Raw genomic sequence first — 23,801 nt, 5'->3', positions numbered from 1 at the left:
GTACCCCAGGGGTCCATACTTGGGCCGCTCCTATTTCTACTGTACGTTAATGACTTGCCAGCCCTTGTACCAAATGTAAGTCTTTTTGCTGACGACACTGCTCTGATGTGCTCCGACAGCTCGGCAGACAACCTCACGGCCTCCATGCAGTCCGGGGTCAACGCTACAGTAACATGGATGGAAACCTGGAAACTGAAGCCTAACCTCGCCAAAACCGAGGCCATGTTCTTCTCTCCCTCGCCCCCCACTCAGCTTCTGTATTTTCCTGGTCTAAATAGTACACCTATTAAAGTTGTTAACGAGCACAAGCACCTGGGCGTTATTCTCGACCGCCAACTCTCCTGGTCTCCACAAGTCCAGTCTGTGTGCAAGCGTGCGAGTGCGTCCTTAGGTATGCTACAACCCCACTGCCAACACTTGAATGATAACTGCAGAAAATTGTTCTTTAAGTCGTACATTTTGCCTATATTTGACTATTGCGATATAGCTTGGTGCGGGTTGTCTCAGACTTTACTCCACAGACTGGAAGTACATCAACGCTTGCTTCTGAAAATTCTGTTTCGAAAAGACCAAACATTTGCCTCCCTTTGTCTTTATAAACTTGCTTCCACGCACCCTCTTCTTGCCCGACATCAGCAGCATCTTTGTATCCTTGTGCAAAAAATCTTCCTAGCCCAAGTCCCGAAACATATTGCCAAGTACAACTGGTTTGTTACCACTAGACCAACACGCAATGCCTTATCACTGCCCCGAGCTAGTTCCTCTCTGTTTTTGAAATCCCCTTTCTTCTCAGCATACTCCCTTTGGTCTAACCTGCCTACTAGCATTAAGACATGCCAGGATATCAGGAAATTCAAAGTCCAGCTTTCCACACTGTCTCATCCGAAGTGATCCCATGTATTACTAATGTGCCTCCCTTTCTTTTTCTCTCCCTATCTCCTTTCCCTCTCTGACAGCATCTTTCTTTTTCTCCCTTTTAGCTTGCCGTGGTTGGCTATCACCTGACCTCTCATGTTTATTGGCAGTCTTCGGACGGGCCAGGAGATGTTGAATAAATAAATAAATAAACATTGTACATGTATAATTATAACGAATGAATAGCAGAAAAAGGACTCAGTCTACATGTATTTCATAGGGTAAAATGGCTCCCAATTTCTACAAAGAAAAGTGCCATACCCAAAGAAGTTGAAGGGGACAAAAGTTCTGTTAAAGATGATAACAAAACGCACAGTTCTGCTGGGACCTGCATACAGATGGCGCTAGAATTTAGAAAAGCGTGTGAGGCAGACAATCTATAAAAAATCGCATTAACGTTGGCACGCCTACATGTACATGCAGAATGTTGGATTGAAGTTAGTTTTTAAAAGTCCCCATAGTGACGTGACGACGAGGTGAGAGAAACGGAAGGCCAGACGACGCGACAGTCCCCCAGGGAGGCCTCTCTGGAGGTTACCGGCTGACGCGCACCACCACTGGCTACATATGCGGCTACAACTAGAGTAAAACCTGTGACTAACGACCACCCCTTGGGGCCAGATAAAGCGGTCTTTAGTGGCAGGTGGTCCTTGGTTAGAGGTTTGTACCGCACAACCATGTATGAATGTGAGACAGTCCGTGCCTGGCAAAGTGGTCTGTAGTACCAGGCTGGTCGCTAGTCACGGTGGTCTTTAGTTACAGGTTTTACTGTATAACTTTCTTGTCAACAGCGGAGCGTGCGGGCAGTGCAGTGAATGGATGCCCCACGGGCCTCTGGGACTGTGGCGTGGTCCGATTTTCACTTCATTTGGCCTTTCTACTCCCACATGCGACGCGTTTGCTGTGCAGTGAAGCCAACGGATCCTGGGTCGGTGGAGCACATCAGACCCCGTCACCACGTCCACGACTCATGCCTGTGATGCTGCACCGCTGTTTTGCATGTCATGATTGGAAGCTGTGGCCTTAGTAAAAAAATGTATGGACTCAGATGGAGAGCCAAGGTTTAATTTATACAAAGAGAAAGACCAAGGAACTACAAGTTACGCTATACTGGTGGTGTTAGTAGACAGTATAGCGTAACTTGTAGTTCCTTGGTCTTTCTCTTGGTATAAAAAAATGTATGACTGTGTATACTACTCTGCACATTTGTTGTTGTTGTTGTATACTGCATTTATTGTCGGAATCAAAACAGGCATACGCCTGATAACAAAGCACCCATTGAGTTGTTGAACACTCTACTTCAAGCTGCGTCGACCACCCTTGTTTGGTACCACAACGCTATGGTCTGATTGGTGCATTTGTGGGGCGAGGTGAAGTAACTGAAGTTCCATGTTGTTTTTTGGTGTTTTTTCTGAATTCAAATAATCATTATGATATCACCGCGTGACGTCAATTCTGTGTGGGTAGAGTTTTTTTGGGGTTTTTTAAGTTCCATGTACATGTATATGTAATAGCAATAAAAAGAACAAACTCTGCAGTCATCGCGACACTACAACGAAGTCATGAAAGTTTACCAGAATTAATTTTCTTGTCACATTCATCAGTGGAAAGTCGTGACTGAAGAGTAACCATGCTGAACAATGATTAAATATACATTCAATGATGTGTTACGAGAACAAAATACAGTGCCAAAATAGAAAGAGGGAAGGTGAGACAATAGCAGTGAAGTGAGAGCTAAGTGCAACGGTGGGTGAAAAACTAATAATTATAACGCTAAAACTGTGTAGTGAGACAAACAATCATGCTGTGCACCTACGAAAACAATTTTAACGCAACTACATGTTTCTTCTGCTTACAAAGATCAGGCTTATGCAAACGAATACAAACAGCCTCAAGTTGTTCAGCATGGTTACTCTTCAGTCACGACTTTCCACTGATGAATGTGACAAGAAAATTAATTCTGGTAAACTTTCATGACTTCGTTGTAGTGTCGCGATGACTGCAGAGTTTGTTCTTTTTATTGCTATTATAAAATTGTTGTCTCCACGTCGATTATTTACATGTATATGTATATTCTATAATCCAAACCAGGAACCGGGCACATGTCCACTATGAATCTATGATTCGGTATACACAACTACATAGAGGGCAGGCTGTAAGAAAGGTAAATTTTCTTGTCCTTTAAAACACAACATGAGAGTAGTGCTGCGGCATGATTTTGTGCTGTGCTAAAAAAGAAGAAGCAAGAAAAATGTGCGCCAGGTGAAGAGACGATAGTTGCAGGGGAGAGAGGGGAGCGTGTGGCCAGGAAGAGGGAGCGGAAACCAGCTTGCCGGGATCATAAATTATAGGGTGTTTGTTATTGGTATAGTGGGATTTATAATACGATTATGTTTTTCTGATAATCTGTTCAGCAGCACAGCAAAAAGTCACGTGTATTGTACGTACATGTAACGTGCACTCACCGCACTCAGGTCATGCATCAGCGAATACACACACACGTGTACGTGTAGCATGCAAGTTTGCTTAGTATGCTGCTGGAAATATTCTGCGATAGGAATAGTACAGCCGTGCATTGATAGCTTGCTGTGCGATCACTGCAGTGTGGTAAAGTGTGATCGGCCGAAAGAGTCTGATTTAGCCTTTTAGAGCGTAGTACTTGGCACGTGAGGTACGGCGATTTCCAGATCTGCGGGTGTTCTTCCGACCTCCGGTGCGCCTGTTCTTTCGGTTGTTGCGTCGGATGCTGCTTCGGCGGCTGCTGCTTCGGCGGTTGCTTCGGCGGTTGCTGCTGCGTCGGCTGCTGCGGCGGTTGTTGCGGCTGTTGTTGCGTCGGTTGTTTCGGCGGTTGTTTCGGCGGTTTCCCACACGGCGTCCACCATAGTATTTACGCTTGGGAAGGATCGTGGGTGGGCGTGGGCGGCGGACTCTACCGGGATGGACAGGGAAGCTAGGCACTGCGGGCGAACTTACTCCACTGTCGTCCTGGGACTCGACCTCGAATCCATCACCACCAGCGCCATCATCGGACGCACCACCAACATCGCCACCATCATCACTGCCCAAGTCTGTGTCTCCGCCTTCCTGACTGTCATCACCGCCTGCTGCACCCTCGTCACTGCCAAGACCATCGTCAATGCTGCCGTCAAGTCCACCAGTTCCGTCATCATCTGAGCCACCAGCAAACACAGTGACGTCACCACCCTTTGGCGTGTACCCAGCCTCGTTATCCTCCATGTCCAGCTCATCGGCCTCGTCATCTTCATCCTCGTCATACTCTACGTCATCCTCATCCTCGTCCTCGTCGACGTCATCCTCATCCTCATCATCGTCCATGACGTCATCATCATCCTCATCTTCTTCGAAGTCATCAACGGAGTCTTCATCTTGTTCGAAATCGTCAACGGCATCTTCATCTTCGTCCTCAAAAAGCTCATCTGACATCATATCTTCGTCGTTGAGCGCCTCCAGCTCCTCGGCGGCATCACGCTCACTGAACTCGACAGCATCCTGGTTGATCTAATGCAAACAGTTGTGAAGCATAATAGACAATCAGTCATGTACATGTATGTAGCAACAATAAATACCCAGCACTGACTTTGTATGCCTTCGCATAACTACAGACGTACACTGTACAGGAAAACCTGTCAAGGCGACCACCCGGATAAGGCGGCCAACTGTCCAAAGGGAGCGCTACAACCAGGACCAAGGGTTGTCAATTTCAGTCAAATGACCCTGGGTTACGGATACCACCTGTACACAGCGACCGCATTTCGAAGGTCCCTTGAGCGGTCGCATGAGACAGGTCTCACTGCAGATGTAGAAGGGGTTTTCCCTTTTTCTCCCAGCTCTTCAAACGTGCAGGTTCAAGGTGGTGCAGGAGACGTATTGGGCAGAACATCATTTTCACTCGTTCATGCTATGGTCCGGGTTAATGGGCTAACAATTTTGTTGCAAGTTTACACCCATGAACATGTACGTGCAGCAAACGTCTGCACATCTTGTTTGCTAGTCGAACATTGACCGTGGGAGAACAGCATCACACGGGTCCTGCCGCCGGGAGTGAAGCAAGACTGAAGCGATAATCTGCTGGCCCTCTTAGTACCTTGGGGAGAAATTTGGGTACACGATGTACATGTACGATGGACTGCGAATAAAATACTTTGCAAGTCATCTTCCCTAAAACATTGCTGAGACCCCCCCCCCCCCCCACACACACACACGTCTAATCTAAAGGTGTGGTGTTCTCACGTCACCTACCTCAGCCACATCCTGTGAGGAGACATCCAGGGGAATGGAGCGGACGAACGTACCCGCCAACAGGCACAAGGCCAGAACGAAAGCAACCTTCATCTTGAGGAAGAGAGAGAGAGAACTGCACAAAGTAAAAGCTGATTTTTATATTTCAGCTGCTAAGATCTCTCTGTGATAGTTCGCTATCGACTGATGTTTACTGTCAACAACTCTCTCGCTTTTATACTTGTTTACTAATAGTGATATACTAGAACGCTTGCTGTCGTACTGACTTGTCGTCCATATACATGTACATGTAGCTGTTTGTCTGAAGACGAAAATGTCGATTTTCTAAGACGATTTCCGATTGGTGCAGCCGCTTGCCGCAAACTGCTCTTTCTCCCAGACTCCGGTGAAATAGAGCAAGTGGCAATGATGTGCATGCAGAATGTGACCCTTAGGTACATGTACATGTATGTGTGTATGTACCGGTACATGTATAAAGTGTATGTGTGTGTGTGTGTGTGTGTGTGTGTGTATGTGTGTGCGTGTGCCACTGTGCGCGTATGTACGTACAGTATGTACGAGTAGTATTTGGATGCTCATGTGCATCATGTGCATGATGTACATGTATGTACTTGTGCATGACATTGTGTACGTGTGTGCACCTGAGTGCGGGCGTGTGTGTATATTCATCAGCCTTGCACGCTGTTGAATGGTGTAATCCCAGCACAAGTTGCTACATTGTATGTCTAACATACCTGTTCGCTATCATCGCTTCCCCGATGGGCCTTGCCTCTTTGAGGCACTGCATCACCTTTAGTTTAGGTGGCAGTTTCAAGGTAAAAGGTGTTTTTTATTTTTTTATTTTTTACTATTATTCACAAACCCAACTCGTAAAATAAATAATTATGTGGACAAAAACAACAGGTACTGAGCGGGGGCTTCACTGGGCAGCAGTGATGGTGAGGTACCAGGGGCTCCACCGACCAAAGGTCTCGGCTTCAATGCCACAAGCACGCACCAGGAAATAGAAACAGAAAATTAATGTAAAGCAAAGCTAGATCTAGCTATGTGTGTGCGTGTGTGTGTGTGTGTGTGTCTGTGTGTGTGTGCGTATGCGAGAGTCAGATGTGCAAGATGCACTCAGACTCAGAGACTGTCTGCGTACATGTTAGAGGGTGCCAGAGAGAGGTAGCGTGTGCGTATGTTTTCTGCCTTCACGAGTCATGACCAGATCTGTTTCATTCATGTCTTGCCCGCTGTCGTTGTGCAGAAGAGAGACCACGATGGACCACTTGAGTTGACAGCAAGCAAAGATTTCCATGCATGGTTCCACTACGGCCTATTGCTATGGCATTGTACATGTACATGTACACGTACATGTACATGTACGTGGTGAATTTCACATGCTGCATTTCCACAGCTTCTCCGAATACGGTCGCGCAGACTTGCTCTCAGTCTGAGTTCCATTGTCCTGTGCATACGTACCCGACACCCCTGGCGCTTGGCACACGGCGTAGCAGAAGAGGAGCTACAGTGCATAACGGCAACTGAAATCCGACCCCTTAGAGGTGCGTCCACATTCTAGCGGTCCCTGTTTGGTAGTTTTACCAACCCGTGTTGGGTCTTTGCGATGCGAGCGCACCGCTCAGTGGTCGGATTTCAGTTTCCAGCACTGTACATGTACATGTACGTGCTTGCCACTGCTATGCGAGAATGCGGCCACTTGAGAGCGAATCCTGCAGACCTCTCCCATAGACATACCGGTACGATGATACAGTTCGGAAATCCACAAGCACACATCCTCATGGGCTTACTCCAAGAACGCATTCCCCCGTGCGTGCATTCACAAACGACCACTTCGCTTTTCAGCTGTGCCCTTATTTGCCGAGAGGCGCCCTCTAACGTTCATTTTTGCACATGGTTCCGGTTGGGGTCCGAGAGCCGGGGGCTAGTTTGCCGACAAAGATCTGAGAAAGATCCGAGCTTGATTTTTATTCTCAGCATACAACAACCCGGCTCTCTGCTCGCTGAGGAGTACGAGTGCAGTGACATAGTGCGGCTATCCAGAGCAGCACCGTACCGTTAACAATTCGAGAGTTTGCATGCAGGCCAGCAGCGACATGTGTTTGAGTGTCTATGCATTTTCTCTGCGCTCCCCGGCCGGAATGAGCAAAGAGAGGCTGAGAGCAAGAGGGACTCAAACAGTCAGTGCCCGGTGTCTTTATCAAGCCATGATTGATGGCTTCATGGACTTCAACTAACTATTGCTTCATGTACACTGCACATTGCTGCGTAACGTTGAGGTGGGCTCCAGAGTTCAGAGTGACAGTTGGCAGTCGGTCTGTACGCCGCGGAGCAACGCAGTGCGCAGCAAGTGTGCCGGCACTGAAATGCAGCTCCGAGATACATGTACATGTACATGATTGTACGGCCATGACCATTATTGTGACAATAATGTCCACAACCCACGTCTATCGGATACTGCTGTTGTTGTCAGCAGGGAGTCGTTATTAGTGCCATAATTACTATATTATTTTAGGAAGTGGGAGTCACGAAGTCTGAAGAAAATGTAGAACGGTCTCTGCAGGGTTGACAGCTACACCATACAATGTACGTTGTACACTGTACAGCTCAATGGTTAGACTTAGAGCATCGCTGGACCCAACTCCCAAGGCCTAAGTGAGGGAAGATCCCTGATTCAAGTCCTGGTGGTGCCAGTCCATTTCTTATTCAGACTTCTTTCACCATTTGCAAGGAGAAGGACATGTGGATACGAGTTAAGAGTAACTTATTATCCATCACTGGAACTACATGTAGATACTTATAATAATTATAGTCAGGGAGTGCAACAACTAGGCACAAAACTGACAGAAATCTGAAAAAAATGTTGAAAGGTCTCTGCTGGGATGACCACTACACCATAGCTCAGTAGTTAGAGCATTGCTGGCTACAAGCGAGGGTCCCTGGTTCGAATCCTGGTTGTCTCAGTCATTTTTTTCTTCAGACTTTTCCCGTTTGTGTCTTTCCCTCAAACTAGACACAAAACTGACAGAGTACTGAGACATTCGACGTCCTGAAACCTCTAATGTAGCTTCAGCACATCTCCGTGGCGCTAACCGACAGCCTTCCAACTCAGAAAGTTCATTTACCATCAAGGTTAACTAAGGAGAGACCAAAGAGGGGAAGGTAAGCGCAACGAAAACGAGGACAAGCTACAGTTCCACCATACCAAAGAATGTCGATTGTTACTGGACGATGACGAGACCAGAAGATACTTGAAAAAGCGGTCTAACTACAATTCGAAGCAGCAAAGCAGCACACCACCCAACTTGGGTGGCTCAGAAATATCGAAGATAAGTACAGAAGGGGGGAGCTTTGCGAAAACGAATTGTATAAGCCGGACGCCAAACTCCTACAGTACTCCTCATGCATGTTATGAAATCATGACCTCTGGACTTTAGCAGCTGTCACGACGGGTGTCGTGATTCTATTCAAACCAAGTCATCATATTACTAGATGTACAGGAGTCGCGATCTGGCTTCACCTTTTTTTCTCCTCGTTTTTCACTTACATACGTAGTACCTCGCGAGTTCACCATTCTGGGCTCACACCCAGACCACAGCGTGTCGACCACGACATGACATCCATCTTGTTCTTTTCTGTTGAGTTACTCTTTTTCCGTTTTCACCTTGGGGCAACAGCGAGTTCTCGCTCGTGCCATATCACTTCAAAGAAACGGAAACTGTTCAATACTCTAGATCCTTGTGCGGTTTGAACTCACCCCTAGCTCTCCCACTGTACCCAACTAAACTTCATTCCGCACAAACTGGTGCCGAAACCTTTCAAACTCGTGTCAAACTCTTCTAGTATTTTTGTTGAAGCTCTCCGTTGGAAGATTCTCCGCTCGTGCCGTTTACAGTTCTAGTCATCCCGGCGAATGACTGTAGACTTGCAGTACACCCGTGGTAACTCTGTAGACTAGTATTATTGTAGAAAGGAAAGAGACATTATGGATACGAGTTAAGAGTAACTCTCCATCGCTGTAACATGATACTTTATACAGTCAGAAAGTGCAATAACTAGGCACAAAACTGACAGAGTACTGAGACATATATAGTATAAAGTATCATGTTACAGTGATGGAGAGTTACTCTTAACTCGTATCCATAATGTCTCTTTCCTTTCTACATTTATTTATGGCTCAACATCCGAGTTTTACTATTATTATTATTATTATTATTGTGATGCACTTACGCGTCAATGTCAGCGGTGGTAAACCGCCCACAAATTCGCACGTGCTGAATGGACTTGGGAAATGAAAAATAAAAATAAAAAGAGCAACGACAACAGAAATAGAAATACAATACAAGACGTACCTGCTAAGGGGCACATGACAGCATTGCTCAGATTGAACAGAGGACGCAGACACAGGATAAAGGGCATTGGCGACTCCGTTTTGAGAATAATCCAGTAAAATGGTGGCAGGTGGATGCAAATCCACGCACTACGTTAAGAGAGGAATTTTGTTGGTATTTAAAAAAGATGTTAATTATTATCACCGCAGCAGTTATGAAAAGCAGTACTGTGATATTTCGGAGCAATATTATTTGGTTTTAGTCGTAGACGCCACTATTGGACTTGCAGACGTCCTCGCAAAGGTCCTTCCACTCCCCTCTGCCCTGTGCAATCTCCCGGAGGGAGAGGAGATCAGACAACGTCTTGAATCCCCTCCGCCCTACTCTCTGCAGGTCACGGGATAGCACGATAGGCAGAGTCGTTCTTGGCCGTCCCCTCCACACTGTTTCCTTCACCTGGTAGTAGTTAATCATAGCCGCCACAGCAGGACATCCGTCAGGCATGCGCAGTATATGGCCAAAGAGTCTCCATCTGGCTAGGCGAACAAAGTTAGATATCGGTTGTGCTTTGCACCTCTTGTAGAGAGCAGCATTGCTTATTGTTTGTGGCCACCTAATACCGATGAGACTACGCAACTGCCTGCGGTGAAACGAATCCAGTTGGGCCTCGGCCACTGAAGTGGGTGCCCAGGTGCCGCTGTTGTACAGTAATACCGGCATCACGAACGCGTTGTACAGCCTCCGACTCAATTCCTCACGCACTAATGTTCTCCGCTTCCAAAGACTGTACATTGCTCTGTAGGACGCTGTGGCGAGCTGTTTTCGCCTGGTGATGTCTTCGTCGTCACCAATCAGAGAACCTAACTTTTTCGTCATTCTCCATTCTTCCGAGACTCGATCCTGCTGCCGGGTGTGTTTTGTGTGTTCGGTCTTCTCTGCGTTGACATGGAGATTCCATTGCCTGAGAACTGTTGCAGCAAGACGTTCAAGCTGTGCTAGCCAAGTATACAGCCGTATTAGTCATGCCAAAGAAAAAGTTTCTTGGTACTTTGTACCTTCGGCGCAGCCGACTACAGAAACTCGGCGCCGCGATCGATGTTTATATCACCAAAGCACAAGCCCTCGCCAACGCAGCTACATCAAGTGACCACGGGGCCGATGACCCTGACACTCACAGTGACAGTGACAGTGACCAGCGTGGCTCGGCGCAACCCCGTTCGCAGCATTCTGCCCTGCTGTCCTGAAGAGCAAGCGCAGCCTCCACTCCTGAGAACAATCCACTTGAGCGTGCGGGAAAGCTCCGGCATTGACTCACCGACTCCCTGTCCGGATGGAGATATGACGTTTTTTGTTATTGTTTTTTTTTTACTATTGGCACAGCCCTACTGGAAAACAGGTGGAGAACAAAAAGAAACGAGGAAAAGGACAAAACACAGGGGATGTAGGGACGACGTGCTGATCAGTGATGTGCTGGGAGCAACTCAACCGACCAGAGGTCTCGGCGTCAGCGTTGCAACTAGGCATCGAAAATTGGGTGTGTGTGTGTAGGGGGGGGGGGGTTGCACAAGAACAACTGCAAAACAAACAGAAGCTAGAGAATACCACAAAATAATAACTTGGTGCGAAATAATGAGAAGAAAATAATGACGCCCAAATCACCTTGGGGCAACAGCGAGTTCTCGCTCGTGCCATATCACTTCAAAGAAACGGAAACTGTTCAATACTCTAGATCCTTGTGCGGTTTGAACTCACCCCTAGCTCTCCCACTGTACCCAACTAAACTTCATTCCGCACAGCAGCCATGACTGTGCAGCCTATGGATATTGCTCTAATAATAAAGAAGAGAGAGGCATAGTTGATGTTCGGTCATGATGGAAGGAGAGGTGGAGCTACGGGGGGATATGAGCGGATGGTTCGCAGGGTGAGGGTGACATCCATTGAACGAGTATGACGATTACGAAGACAATTGAACATGATTATTCTCGAAGGTAAATCAAACTAAGTTGGCAAAAAAGAAAAAGAAAAACTAAGTTGGCAATGAAAAACATCTTTTTACAAAACCAGTTAACAAATAGAAAGAAGAAGTAATGTTTTCTCTTTTCCATGTTGATCTCTAGCATGCAAGGACACCTTGGTATGGGGATACTCATGTACCATTTCGTTGTACTTATGGCCACTTGCTAGTACAAAAAGGCACAATTTTCTCAACTTTGAGGCTCCATAAGTACAACAAAGTGAATATGTATCCCCGCGTGGCAAAGAATAATATGAGGGAATCCATGAAAGCATAATTGCATGATTTCGGGAGCATAATCCGCAGGAGCCTACAACCTGGCCACCGTTCATGCATGTCGATGACGATACTGGCAAGACAATCGGACAATACGGTCAATTTGGGTCAAACCACATATTGCTTATTGTCCATCTAAATTGTCATAGTCGAAGTACAGTGCGGTTTTACTGAGGTATTTGGTTTTGCATGATTCTTGTTCGCATAGCTTCCCCATTACGCATCTTTTGAGCCACACATATATATTGTGTGGAATGTTCCTTTGCGCAAGTTTCAGCTCTTGCTTATCTTGGGTGCGCTCACCTTCCCCTCCTCATGTTATTTATATAACTTAGAACCTTCCAAGTTGGAAGGCTGTTAGGGTGCGCAACCAAGATGTGCTAGAGCTGTTAGCCAGTTAGTTGTAGAACGTCAGTACCGCCGGTCACTGTCGTGCAATGTTATCGCATGAGCTTTTTGTTTAGTAACTGGTGGTGTTAGTGGACAGTATAGTGTAACTCTGGGTGAAGACAATCATTTCTACATGTAAGTGCTGGGGAATTCGTTTAACAGTTTCGCCAAGTTGTCTGTACTGATTTGCGTTTTCCTGCAGCACTCACGCGTGTTTAGCTAAACAATGTAATTTCCGGTTATCTCACTTACATGTAATTGGCTGAGCTTTGTTTTCCTCCCTGTTCCTTTCTTTCCACAGTTTTCTTGTTTTGTTTTGTACTTTTACCATGGCTGGTTATCGCCCTCATCTCTGGGGTGACTCCCCACATTAGCAATTCGTGCACATGCTACGAGATTGAGTTTAATAATAATAATAATTAACGTAAATTTTATGAGCAATTGTAAATAAGTGGCCCCGCGGCGCTCGTCCCGTGACACCCTCCGTGAATCTGTGAAACACTAGTGGCAATCCACGCGAAAATGAGAATCCACGCAGCCAAGATTAGGCCATCATCTCGTTCATCCATGAACCGGTATTTCCCTGTTGAATACCCAACACCAGCCACCAGGAAGAATAAGGTAGCCGCACGAGATTTCAAGTTCAAGGGCAAAGCCAATGGTACGAGTCGTACTGATTGGACTTTGAAATTGTCAAGTAGACCGAAAATATTAAAATAATCGAACAGACGGCAGCACGAGTTGGAGTAGATCAACAGATTCAACACACACACAGTCACACACGCACACGCACACGCACCCCCCCCCCCCCACACCCGCCCCCTCTCAAACACTCACACACACACACACACACAACCACACACACACACACCCGCCCGCTCTCAAACACACACACACCACACACACACACACACACACACACACACACACACACACACACACACACACACACACACACGTGACACAGTCTTTGGGTCATGCTTGCGTGTCGCGCTTCTGCATTTGCTGCAGGTGGAGCGCTCCTGACTACAATGTAGTGTCACGACTCGCGAGTAGTGATCTGTTTGGTAAAGGGTTTGGAGGTCATGCAGATATAGTTTTCAGTGAAAAGCAGGGTTTTATGAGGTATCATGTTGTCTCGCGACCTCTTGAATGACTGCCTTACACCAGGTAAATTCAGCACCTCATGGTCTAGTTTAGGTGTGACCGCCACGTCCACCTCTGGTCGGTAAAACTGCTCTACTAGGTCCATGCGCTCCTTGCCCTTCAAGGGCTTCCTGAAGCGAGTCTGAAGGAACTGTTTTATATCTGAGGACACCGGAGCATGCTCCGGGTCGTCCGTGCTCACGTCCACACACGAGGGTACCTGCCCACTCGTGGTGTCGTTCAAATCAGCATCACTCGAGCAGGCCTGCCCACTCGAGGAGCTAGGTGGAAGCGACAAACTTCCACCTGACAAACCAGACTTGGGCATGCCCAAGGAACTGGCGATTTCCCGGGGTTGAGTGCCTGCACTCAACCTGGAAAGTTTTGGCTCCGATCCATTGGACTGCGAGGATTGGCTTCTGGCCAGATCCCTTCTACATTCCGCTGTCGCTTCCAAAGCACGTAGACGATCATTGATCGGAGCAAGGAGATCCATAACGGCTGATGAAACAGCTTGCCGGATTGCGTTTTCATCCATCTCTAATCGCGAGAAGAAGAGCTCTAAATCACTTCGTGTCGAGCGGAAATAAAAAAAGGCAAGTGATCAGGTGATGTGGCTGCGTGATTTTATTTTTTCATGCTGTGAAGTTCCGGTTGGATGTTTATGACGTCATAGGCAATACATGTACACTGTTATATCGAAGCTTGAAGCTCCGATGCGCAATTATTATATACCTAGTACACACTAGTCAGAACAACAGATGGCTTGATCAGACACAACTTAAAGTTTCATGCCATCTCAGGCACTCATCAGGTGATACCTGATGAGTGCCTGATGAGTGCCTGAGATGGCATGACACTTTAAGTAATTTGTGACTGATCAAGCCATCTGTTGTTCTGACTAGTGTGTCACGGCTCTACCTTCCCGGTATCGAGCTCTCTTGGATTTCTGCTGGAATTCACAACAGTGTATACCTAGTGTATGTAGGAGCAGACGGAATACAATACAGATCATGTAAGTCTCTCTCTCTCTCTCTCTCTCTCTCTCTCTCTATCTCTCTCTCTCTCTCTCTCTCTCTCTCTTTCTCTCTCTTTCTCTCTCTCTCTCTCTCTCTCTCTCTCTCTCTCTCTCTCTATCTCTCTCTCTCTCTCTCTCTCTCTCTCTCTCGCGCTCTCTCCCGCTCTCTCTCTCTCTCTCTCTCTCTCTCTCTCTCTCTCTCTCTCTCTCTCTCTCCTCTCTCTCTCTCTCTCTCCTCTCTCTCTCTCTCTCTCTCTCTCTCTCTCTCTCTCTCTCGCTCTCCCTCCCCACCCACTCTTGGTGCGTCTAGGTGGCTATGATGTCGAGACCCTAGGTCGGCGGAGCTCCCTAAACCTCACCACCACTGCCACGATTCAGGTTGTGCGTGCTTCCCCTAGCTGCATCTCATGTTTGGCATTAAGTGGTCTTTGTAAAAAAAAAAAAAAAAAAAGTGCACATCACGCCATGTGCCAGTCTAGCCTCTATCTAGCCGTCTAGGTCTACGAGTACGAGCACTCCTTCTTGCACCAACGTGCGGCCTTACTGTAGATGTATACGCGTAGTGCATGGATCGATTGGCGTTGAGCGTAGAAAGAAGCACGCCTTGCTCCAGAAAGAAACAAGAGGCCAATCGTAGGCAAACTGAATCCTCACAGCAATGGAGAAGCCCCCACTGGCTCCAGTGATGAGAGGCAATGCGTCGAGCTGCGTAAAATGTGGGCGATTCGAGCCACCGGGCGGCAGGCTATTACACTGTTTCCATGTGCTGTGCGCTGGCGAGTGTATGGAGAAGTCACTCGATGCTGAAAGCGTTATCACCTGCGAGCGCTGCGATAGATAAACCAAACTCGGTAAGGGAGAATGGGATTTAGAGAAGAGTCTCCCCTTAGCCAGTACATACTTATACAGCAGTAGTGGTGATGCTGACGAACAAAGTCGTCATCCAGTGGAGAAGTTGACTGAAAATCACTGCACGGCGTGTGATGAAGTAGCAACGCATGTTTGTGACGATTGCAATACATCCAACACCTTTGTTGTATTGTTCGGAGCACGCAACAAAGCATTCGTCTCGCGTTCGAGCTGGTGTGTTGCACTGTCCACGAGCCATTGAGTCACGTGATGGAGGTATAGGGGAAGAAGACATAAAGAGAAATGGCAGAAACGATACGTGTCCAGTACACACAAGTAAAACCTTGCAATGGTGGTGTGAGGATTGTGGGAGGCTACTTTGTGAAAGATGCAAATCTACTGGCCACTCACAGCAGCACAGTGTTGTCAGCAGTGAAGAAGCAGCCAGGGCTAAACTACCTATACTGAACAGGATCGTAGAACGATTTGCCAACACAGAGGAGAGAGAGGTGAATGCGGAACCTGCTACCAACACCAGCGCTTCAGCTGTGACTGCCACACTGGCTGCTGGTTCAACAGCTACCGGACGCAGGAAGAAGCAATTCCCAGCATCACGGACGAGTAATGTGCTGGCGGAAATTGATGATTGTCTCCTCGACATAGAGAATCAAAGTGAAGCAGCATCCAAGGAAGTTTGCAGTCATTTCAAGGAATTTCACACGGCATTGGAAAAGCGGGAGCAGGAGGCACTAGGCGAAATTGACGTTCTGCGTCGTCAGAAGGAAGATCGCCTACGACACCAGCGCAATAGCCTGGAGCAGTGCCAAGAGGACACGGCAGGCATAAGGCGCATTGCAAGTGTGCTGCAACGACCATGTGTGTCTTCCTTTGACGTGCTGAAGCTGAGCGATCGTCTCCAGGACTGTGCCAAGCAGACTGAAGCAGAACTGGAAAATCAACAGTATCCATGTGTTCAGATTGGACTGGGGGTCGACGTAAAAGTGTCGTCAGTAACAGACCGCATAATCGACGCCGTCGATGAAAAACTGATTGTCCAGGATCATGGTCCAGACGTTGCACACTGGTGGGGACTGCAACCAGCCAGTATCTCCTATGTCGGCATGGAAACCAAGGTTAAAGTCTACGCGCGGGATGATGTTGATTTGCCACCTGGTTGGCAGTCGTCCTCTGTCAGAATCCACTATCGGCAACCGAATGGGGATTCACGACAACTAGAAGCGAGGCAAGATGAAGATGGTTCAGACAAAGAGGACAACGTTAAGACTGCTGCATTTAAACCGGAATACGACGGTGTGCATGAGTTTTATCTCGCCGCTGGCGGTATAAAGCCACCGCAACTATGCTGCGTAGCCAAGCTGGAGCCAAAGCTGAGATTCAATAAATTTGCTGGCTCCGATCATGTCGAATTGTTGGAAGACGGGAGAAGTGCTTACAAAACGGGGGGCAATGCCATTGTTCTGGGCAATGACCGCTACAGCACAGGAATACACAGCTGGAATCTACTCCTCGGAGAGGGCGGTAAGATGTGCGTGGGTGTTATGAAGGATCCAGGCAGCACCGTCAACGACACAGAGCTGCGCGAGTGGTATGGGTGGAAGAGCTCTGGAGAGCGCAACCCGGCGGACAGCACCGGTACCGACCTTACCCACCTTGTGAACCCTCTATTGCATTGGGACGGTGCGGTGCTTCAGTTCACACTGGACTGTGAGCAACGCAACTTACAGGTGAAGCGTTCATTTCACAACGAGACGGCGATCATTCGTAATGTGTCCGCGGGGCTATCCAAGTCACTGCGCATGATGGTGGCAATGTTGGATGGATATGGACATGTAACCATATTTTGACATAACAATTTACAGTGATGAGCAGCACAAGCTTCGGCTGACGCCCTCCAGCACTATGAAAAACTATCTAGGGGCGTTTTCTCATCATGTATTACCACAGTACATATAATATCGTAACTGTCTTTCTCATGCACTTCACCAACATGAATTTAGTTCTAATGTTCTGCTCCGGCGACAAGGTCATGTATCACAACGTCTACTTTTTTTAACGTGCTATTCAATGTCATAAATATTGTGACATACATATCAGGGGTTGGTTGCCTCGCTGCTCTTTCTCTCCCCTCACCTCTCATCCAAGGCGTTCGGCATAAGCGAACCCATCGATGCAGCATACTGCTTCTATACGCGACCACCCCCGGGGAAAGCTTATAATTATTAAATAACAATAATATGTTGAGTGCACAGCTCGCTCCATTTATGGTGTAAAATAATAAATATAATACCATTAGAAAGGGAAAGGACATAATTATGGAAACGAGTTTAGAGTAACTCTCCACCACTGTAACTAGATACTATAATACAGTCGTTTCCATATGTCCTTTTCCTTTCTACTTTTATTATTGGCTCAATACCCGAATTTTATAATAACATTCCTCGTAATTTCCTTTGTGGCTCCCTTTGCTGGTTGATCTACTTTTATTTGGGTACCGTCACCGTGACAGTGGCCAGTTTAGGCTCAGTTTGCACTTGCTTACCACCTGCATAGGCCGTACTACAATCCTAGTGCCGGATTGTGTTCATTGTGCTACTGCAGAGCGGATTCTATTAATCTCAATATTTCACTATCACCAATTCCGAATCCCAATAACCTAATTTGACTCACCAAGTTTCGAACTTTCCCGATCTCACCGTTACAATCTCTTGTGCGATGCCTAACGTTCTCGCTGCAAATGCTTTGTTATTGTTTTGATGACTTTTTCGTGTTTCTTGAGTTGAGATTGAAGTTAGGAACTCAGATGGTGAGCCCTGGAAAAACATTTGTAGCATGGAAATAGGGAAGGAAGATGATGAAAGCAAAGGAACTTCATTTTGTAACATGGAAAAAAATTATTAATTGTGGGCACAAGTTACATGTACATGTATGCTATGGAGCAGTGCTCAAGCTGACTGTCATGCCGTGGAATGTCTCAGTACTCCTTGCCAGTTTTGTGCTAGATTGTGCACGTCTGACTGCTCAAAACCTGGTTTAGTTGGTGAACTCGATCGCATAACTCGTGCCCACAATTTCCATGTTACAAATTAGATTGAAGTTCCTTTGCTTTCATCACCTTCGTTCCCTATTTCCTTTTCCTGCTCCACCCATGGAATTATGTAACCTGTGGGATTGTCTTTAATATCGCCTTCGAAAGGATACACGAGGATCATAATACACAAAGGCACACAATAAAAACCTTGGACAAATTCCGTTGTCAACAACGGGTTTTCAGTGTGTGCCTTTGTGTACGCCGCTCTGCCTGAATCAGGTATTGAGCACGTTCGCACAACCTAAGCTTACTGCCTCTGTGTAAGGGAGGATCAATATATATTTTCCTCCATCCTAATTATTCCTCCTGCTTAGGCTGGAAATCACCAAGAGAGGAGGGGTGAATAATGTCTTCATTTTCCTGCTTCTTTTAAAAGGGTGAACGATACGTATGTAATGCTAAATAAAATTATCTAAAGCAATGGACGGCATCTCATAATAGTATATTATGTTGGGCGAACGTAGGTAATGACTTGCAGACTTGATGATGTACATTTGTCAAGTGTCGACTCGCTTTTGCGTTGTTGCGGTCGGCAATCATGTGCATTCGCGGTGCTCAATCATCATACGTGTATCACCGTCCTGTAAATTTAATTATAATATATTATAATAATTTAATTAAAATATTGACTGGTTTGAGGGAAAGAGACAAACGGGAAAAGTCTGAAGAAAAAATTGACTGTCACCACCAGGACTCGAACCAGGGACCCTCGCTTGTAGCCAGCGATGCTCTAACCACTGAGCTATGGTGTAGTCGTCATCCCAGCAGAGGCCGTTCAACATTTTCTTCAGACTTCGTAACTAAATTAAAATAAAAAATACTTTGCGAGATTTGGCAATCTCGAAGGGCCGGCTGTGAGTTTTTTGGAGATTATGGTGGGCAAGACAGTGCACTTGTATTTTCCTGGCTTTTTTGCGTTTTTTCATTGATTTTGATGTCAAAAGTGGATTAGAGATTCTTGACTGTTTCCTCCACTAAAATGGCATTGTTTACATGTACAATTGTTTTCATTTTTTGGTGTTGTATTCTAATCCTTCACCATGCCACCGTGAATTGTATTCTGTTTGCCCGTAAAAGAGTCTTGTATGGCATGGAGCACGATCAAGGTGTGTGTGGCAGACTGACAGTTAATGTTAGCGCACCGCCGCACCAGTCTCTACCGGTGCACACTCCACACTACACTGTATTGCAAGCTCAGTGTTGTGAGCAGTAAAGATGCAGCCAGGGCTAAACTACAGACATGTACATGCACCTATACTGAACAGCTAGATGTATCTACCAACACGGAGGAGAGAGAGAGACAGTGGAATGCGGAAACTACTAAAGTACTAGCAGCACCTAAGCCTCTGCTGTCACTGCTACTGACACAAGTATGGCTAAAACAACTCTAGTACTAGGAGGACGCAGGAAGGAACAGGTACCATCAATACGCACTAATGTGCTGGAGGATAACGATGCTAGTCTGCTCGGTGTAGAGACACAAAGTGAAGAACCTCCGAGGAAGGAAGTACTAGTAGCTTTTTTCAAGATTCTACACACCGTGTTGACAGACAACGAGCAGGAAGTGTGTTTAATAGTAAAAATTGAGGTTCTGCGTCGTAGGAAGAAAGATTGGCACAGTGCACAACGACAGCAGCGCAGTTGCCCAGTGCAGCCCCTACTCAGTACCTGTTTGTTTTTGTCAACATATTCAATTATTTCACGAGTTGGGTTTATAGTAAAAATTAAAAAAATTAAAAGTCGTGCAACGCATGCCGCCCCGCTCTGATGGATTTGGGCCGTGCAGGATCTAATAATAATAATACATTATTTCCCTCAAACTAGTGAAGATTATTATTATTATTATTATTTAAAGAACTCGTCCTCTCCTCTCCTCCATGCGCTCTCACAGCCGACTCACTGCTACCCTCAGTAGCCATTACACACACCAACCAAGGAAGGGTTGCAGGTAGATACTGAAATCTGACCATCTCCACCTGATATCATCCTATTAAATATCACCTTCTCTGATGAGCCTTATGAAGGCGAAACAGCTGTCAGGAGGAATTTCAGTATCTACCTGCAACCCTTCCTTGGTTGGTGTGTGTAATGGCTACTGAGGGTAGCAGTGAGTCGGCTGTGAGAGCGCATGGAGGAGAGGAGAGGAAGAGTTCTTTACATTTTATTGGCCGAATAGTACCGTTCACCATTTGAAATAATAATAATTATTATTATTATTACAAAAAATGTATTATCTACGCATGCATCTACGCCAGAGTCACCACCAGCCAATTAGGACATGTGTCAAAGTATTGAACGTTTTCGTTCCCTTCTTGTCAAAATACTACAGGGAATGATGGAAATAAGCTAAAAGACTACAACTATAAGGAAAAGAAGTTCAGAAATATATCACTCCAATTATGTGTAGAAGTGACACGAAAAAATAGATGTGAAGAATCAAGAAAACAGCATGCAAATCCAATAAGTGACAAAAACGTTGTGACAAGAAAAAGAGAGAAATATCAAGAGATCTATTTCGCACCTTCACGACGAACAGTGCCAAACAACTGCAAAGACAACACATTCTCCTTCTGAACACAAAGCTCAGGGTCTAACTTCTGTATGTACAAAGCTTCCAACACGGCAAGATGTAACAAAGACCTACCACGCGACAAAACAGAGAATACATCATCGGAATACCACTCACGACAACTAGCACTGCCCGACAGGTGACACTTGATTGCCGAGGTACCGTTTCCCTGACCCGACGACTTGGCCGTTGTGACCTCCGATATTGCCGCTTGCGAATCTCTCCCATTACGCCCTGCGTCCCTGCAATTCCGATTGCCTCGGTCGAGATCAGTGTGCTGCTCCACGTCCAGTCTGTCCTGCTTGCGTGGTCTACCTCGTTTCTTCACATTAACCGTTGTTGTCACTTCCAGTATTGGTTCTTTTGATTCGTCATCAATTCGTCTCCTCAATTGACTTCTGGTGACTCGTCCCGGGCTCGATTGTCCAGATGTCAGTTTCGGTGGTTTCCGTATAGGTCTCTTCTTCTTGTTGACTGTTGTTTGGGTTGGCTCCAGCCCTCCGCCCGACGAAAAGGAGGAGGCGTCGGCAAGCGTATCCACAGCGGACTTGGACAAGTCCACCTCAGACACAGACTGCACTGGACACTTCGGTGGACGACCACGCCGAGGTCGAGAACCACGTGCAGCTACAGGGACAAGATTCAACGGTACATGTTGACGAATCCGTGCGCCCAGGTGCTGAAAGGTTCTACCTACGTACCGATTTTCACAATTTCGGCACTGAAAGAAGTAGATTAAATTACTTTTGCTTAGGGTAGGTAGAACGTCCTTCTTCACGCTGAACGCACGGGTCGTCCCAAAGATGACATACAATTTGACACACGGATAAGAAGAACAAACAATATTCCGCACCTCCTTCTCGACGCGCGAAGAACCGGCACCAACCCATGGCAAACGTAGTACCACAGGGCATCTCTCTGGTCCAAAAGTAATTGTCTTTTCCAAGGTCGGTTTCTGGTTGATGAGTTTCATTAAAAGTGTCTTTGGATAGCCATTCTTTGTCATTATGGTTAAGAGTCGTTCTAGTTCCTCGTCCAGCAGATGAGGGGAACATATCCTATGTGCACGGTAGACAAGGGCCTTGACGAGGTGTGTTTTGGACTTAGTTGGAGTAAAACTTGACCATGGGATATACAAGCCTGTGAAAGTGGGCTTTCTATAAATGGTCGTGTCCATGTTGTGCGTATCCATGTTACGAGAAATACTAACATCCAGGAAAGAAAGGATACCATTGTTTTCACCATCTGATGTGAATTTTAATGCTGGATGTAAGGAGTTGAGAGTTTCCATAAACCTATCACAGGTTTCCTTGTCGTCGTCGTGACAATACACATCGTCAACAAAACGACAGTACATTGATGGCCAAAGTGAAGGGTCAATAGACGACTCGCAGAAGCCAACAAATATGTTCGCCAAGACTGGTCCCAAAGGCGATCCCATGGCGACTCCATCATTCTGTTTGTACATATATTGTCGAATGAAAACTCCACACCAGACGTGACCATGAACATAAGATGCATGCGTAGACAATACATTTTTTGTAATATTTTCTGCCTCCGTCCTACTTTCAATTTATTATTATTATTATTATTATTGAGATGGAACAGCTGCAATACTTTTGATTCGTTCAGTCGTACCCATGGCCCGTAGATGTGGGGTGATCACGTGGTTCGTTATCAACGCCCTGCTTCCCGATTACCTACAGCACTAGCTCACAAACATCATATCCTGATCGGGGCTGATGGTCATCGCTGTTTTTTTGTTTTTATTTTGTTTTTAAATTTCGGTCAGTCGGCTACTATCATTTCGTCTTGGGGGCTAGACATGGGGAAGTAGCCATGTAGGGGCATGAGCTCGCCTTTCGGCACCGGAAGTTGCAGCTCACTCGACTCTACTCTTCTGAGTGAAGAGAACCCACACCTTGATCATCTAGTGAGCTATATTGTACTTCGTGGGGATTTTGCAGTCAGGTGTGCGACTGCGGGGCTCGAACCCGCGACCTCATCTCTCTTTAACATGGGTATTTTCGTGAACGTACTCGCACTCAGGATTGCACAGCCATTCACACCTAAGTCCTTACTCATGCTCCCACGAATGATGTACATCATCATTCTACACTTGCATTGTGTTAGCTATCGCCCATGTTCTCCCTAATTATATGCTGTCTACAGCTCTAGATAATTTATAGCTAACCCAGCTTTCCGATGATCCCTTAGTGTGTGAAAATAGGAGTAAATACTAGGACCTTTTCATCCTCCTATTTTTGTTTGAACTACATGCTTCTAGCAGTTTGAGCACTCTCAGCGCTAGTTCATCGCGCTGTCCTAATGTCTGTGGTTCTGGTAGCCATGGCTGACAGTTCAATCCTATGTTAAGCTCGGAGTTGCACTTATGAGGCCTCATTGGCCGAAACAGTCTGGCTGTCTGCATCATTGAGTGTTTGAACTACATGTACATGTACATGGACATGTAACTCTGGCTGTTGCCTAGAGCACTCCATAGGCCAGCTTGCCAGTTACCACCCTCTCTATAAATATTTTACATTAGATATTACACACAGCCTCATGCCTAAAATAACACCGATAGCCGTGAAATGCAAATGCTGGTTTTTATACATTCGTGTAAATACTCAGCGTTATTTGCAATAATAATAATAATAATAATAACTATTAGAAAGGTTTGCTCCCCACACCGGAGCTCGCGCTATTCCGCCGACTTTACTTGACACTTGACTGACTCACGACTGCCATCCCTGTCTCACCGTCCAGGAGCGACACTGACTCACGCTGCTATCTGGTTTTCACGAGGTGTTTGTCGCGCTGGAAGCGGAGCGTCTCTGTAAGTTTGTATCCCTGGTGATGTTTGTGCCTGGACAGCACTATATAAGTGGTGCTCTTCAGGCACAATCTTCCTCAGCCTA

General features: G+C 46.4%; 2 protein-coding genes across 2 annotated transcripts; both read right to left on the bottom strand.

Moving 5' to 3' along the window:
• Positions 1 to 3,071: 3,071 nt before the first annotated feature.
• LOC135828554 (germ cell nuclear acidic protein-like) lies at positions 3,072 to 5,369 on the bottom strand. The gene is made up of 2 exons (XM_065340991.1): positions 5,176 to 5,369; positions 3,072 to 4,434 (listed from the first exon to the last, which is right to left on the bottom strand). Exons 1-2 carry the CDS (start codon positions 5,266 to 5,268, stop codon positions 3,553 to 3,555), a joined length of 975 nt encoding a protein of 324 aa, XP_065197063.1. The 5' UTR covers positions 5,269 to 5,369; the 3' UTR covers positions 3,072 to 3,552.
• Positions 5,370 to 9,767: 4,398 nt separating this feature from the next.
• On the bottom strand, positions 9,768 to 10,385 carry LOC135827919 (uncharacterized). Its single transcript, XM_065340356.1, has one exon. The coding sequence runs from the start codon at positions 10,383 to 10,385 to the stop codon at positions 9,768 to 9,770; it is 618 nt and encodes a 205-aa protein (XP_065196428.1).
• Positions 10,386 to 23,801: the final 13,416 nt, after the last annotated feature.

The sequence above is a fragment of the Sycon ciliatum genome, chromosome 12 (genome assembly GCF_964019385.1).
Source record: "Sycon ciliatum chromosome 12, ocSycCili1.1, whole genome shotgun sequence".
NCBI lineage: Eukaryota > Metazoa > Porifera > Calcarea > Leucosolenida > Sycettidae > Sycon > Sycon ciliatum.
Note: the sequence above shows the minus strand (reverse complement) of the source record. Positions and strands in the feature narration are given on the sequence as shown.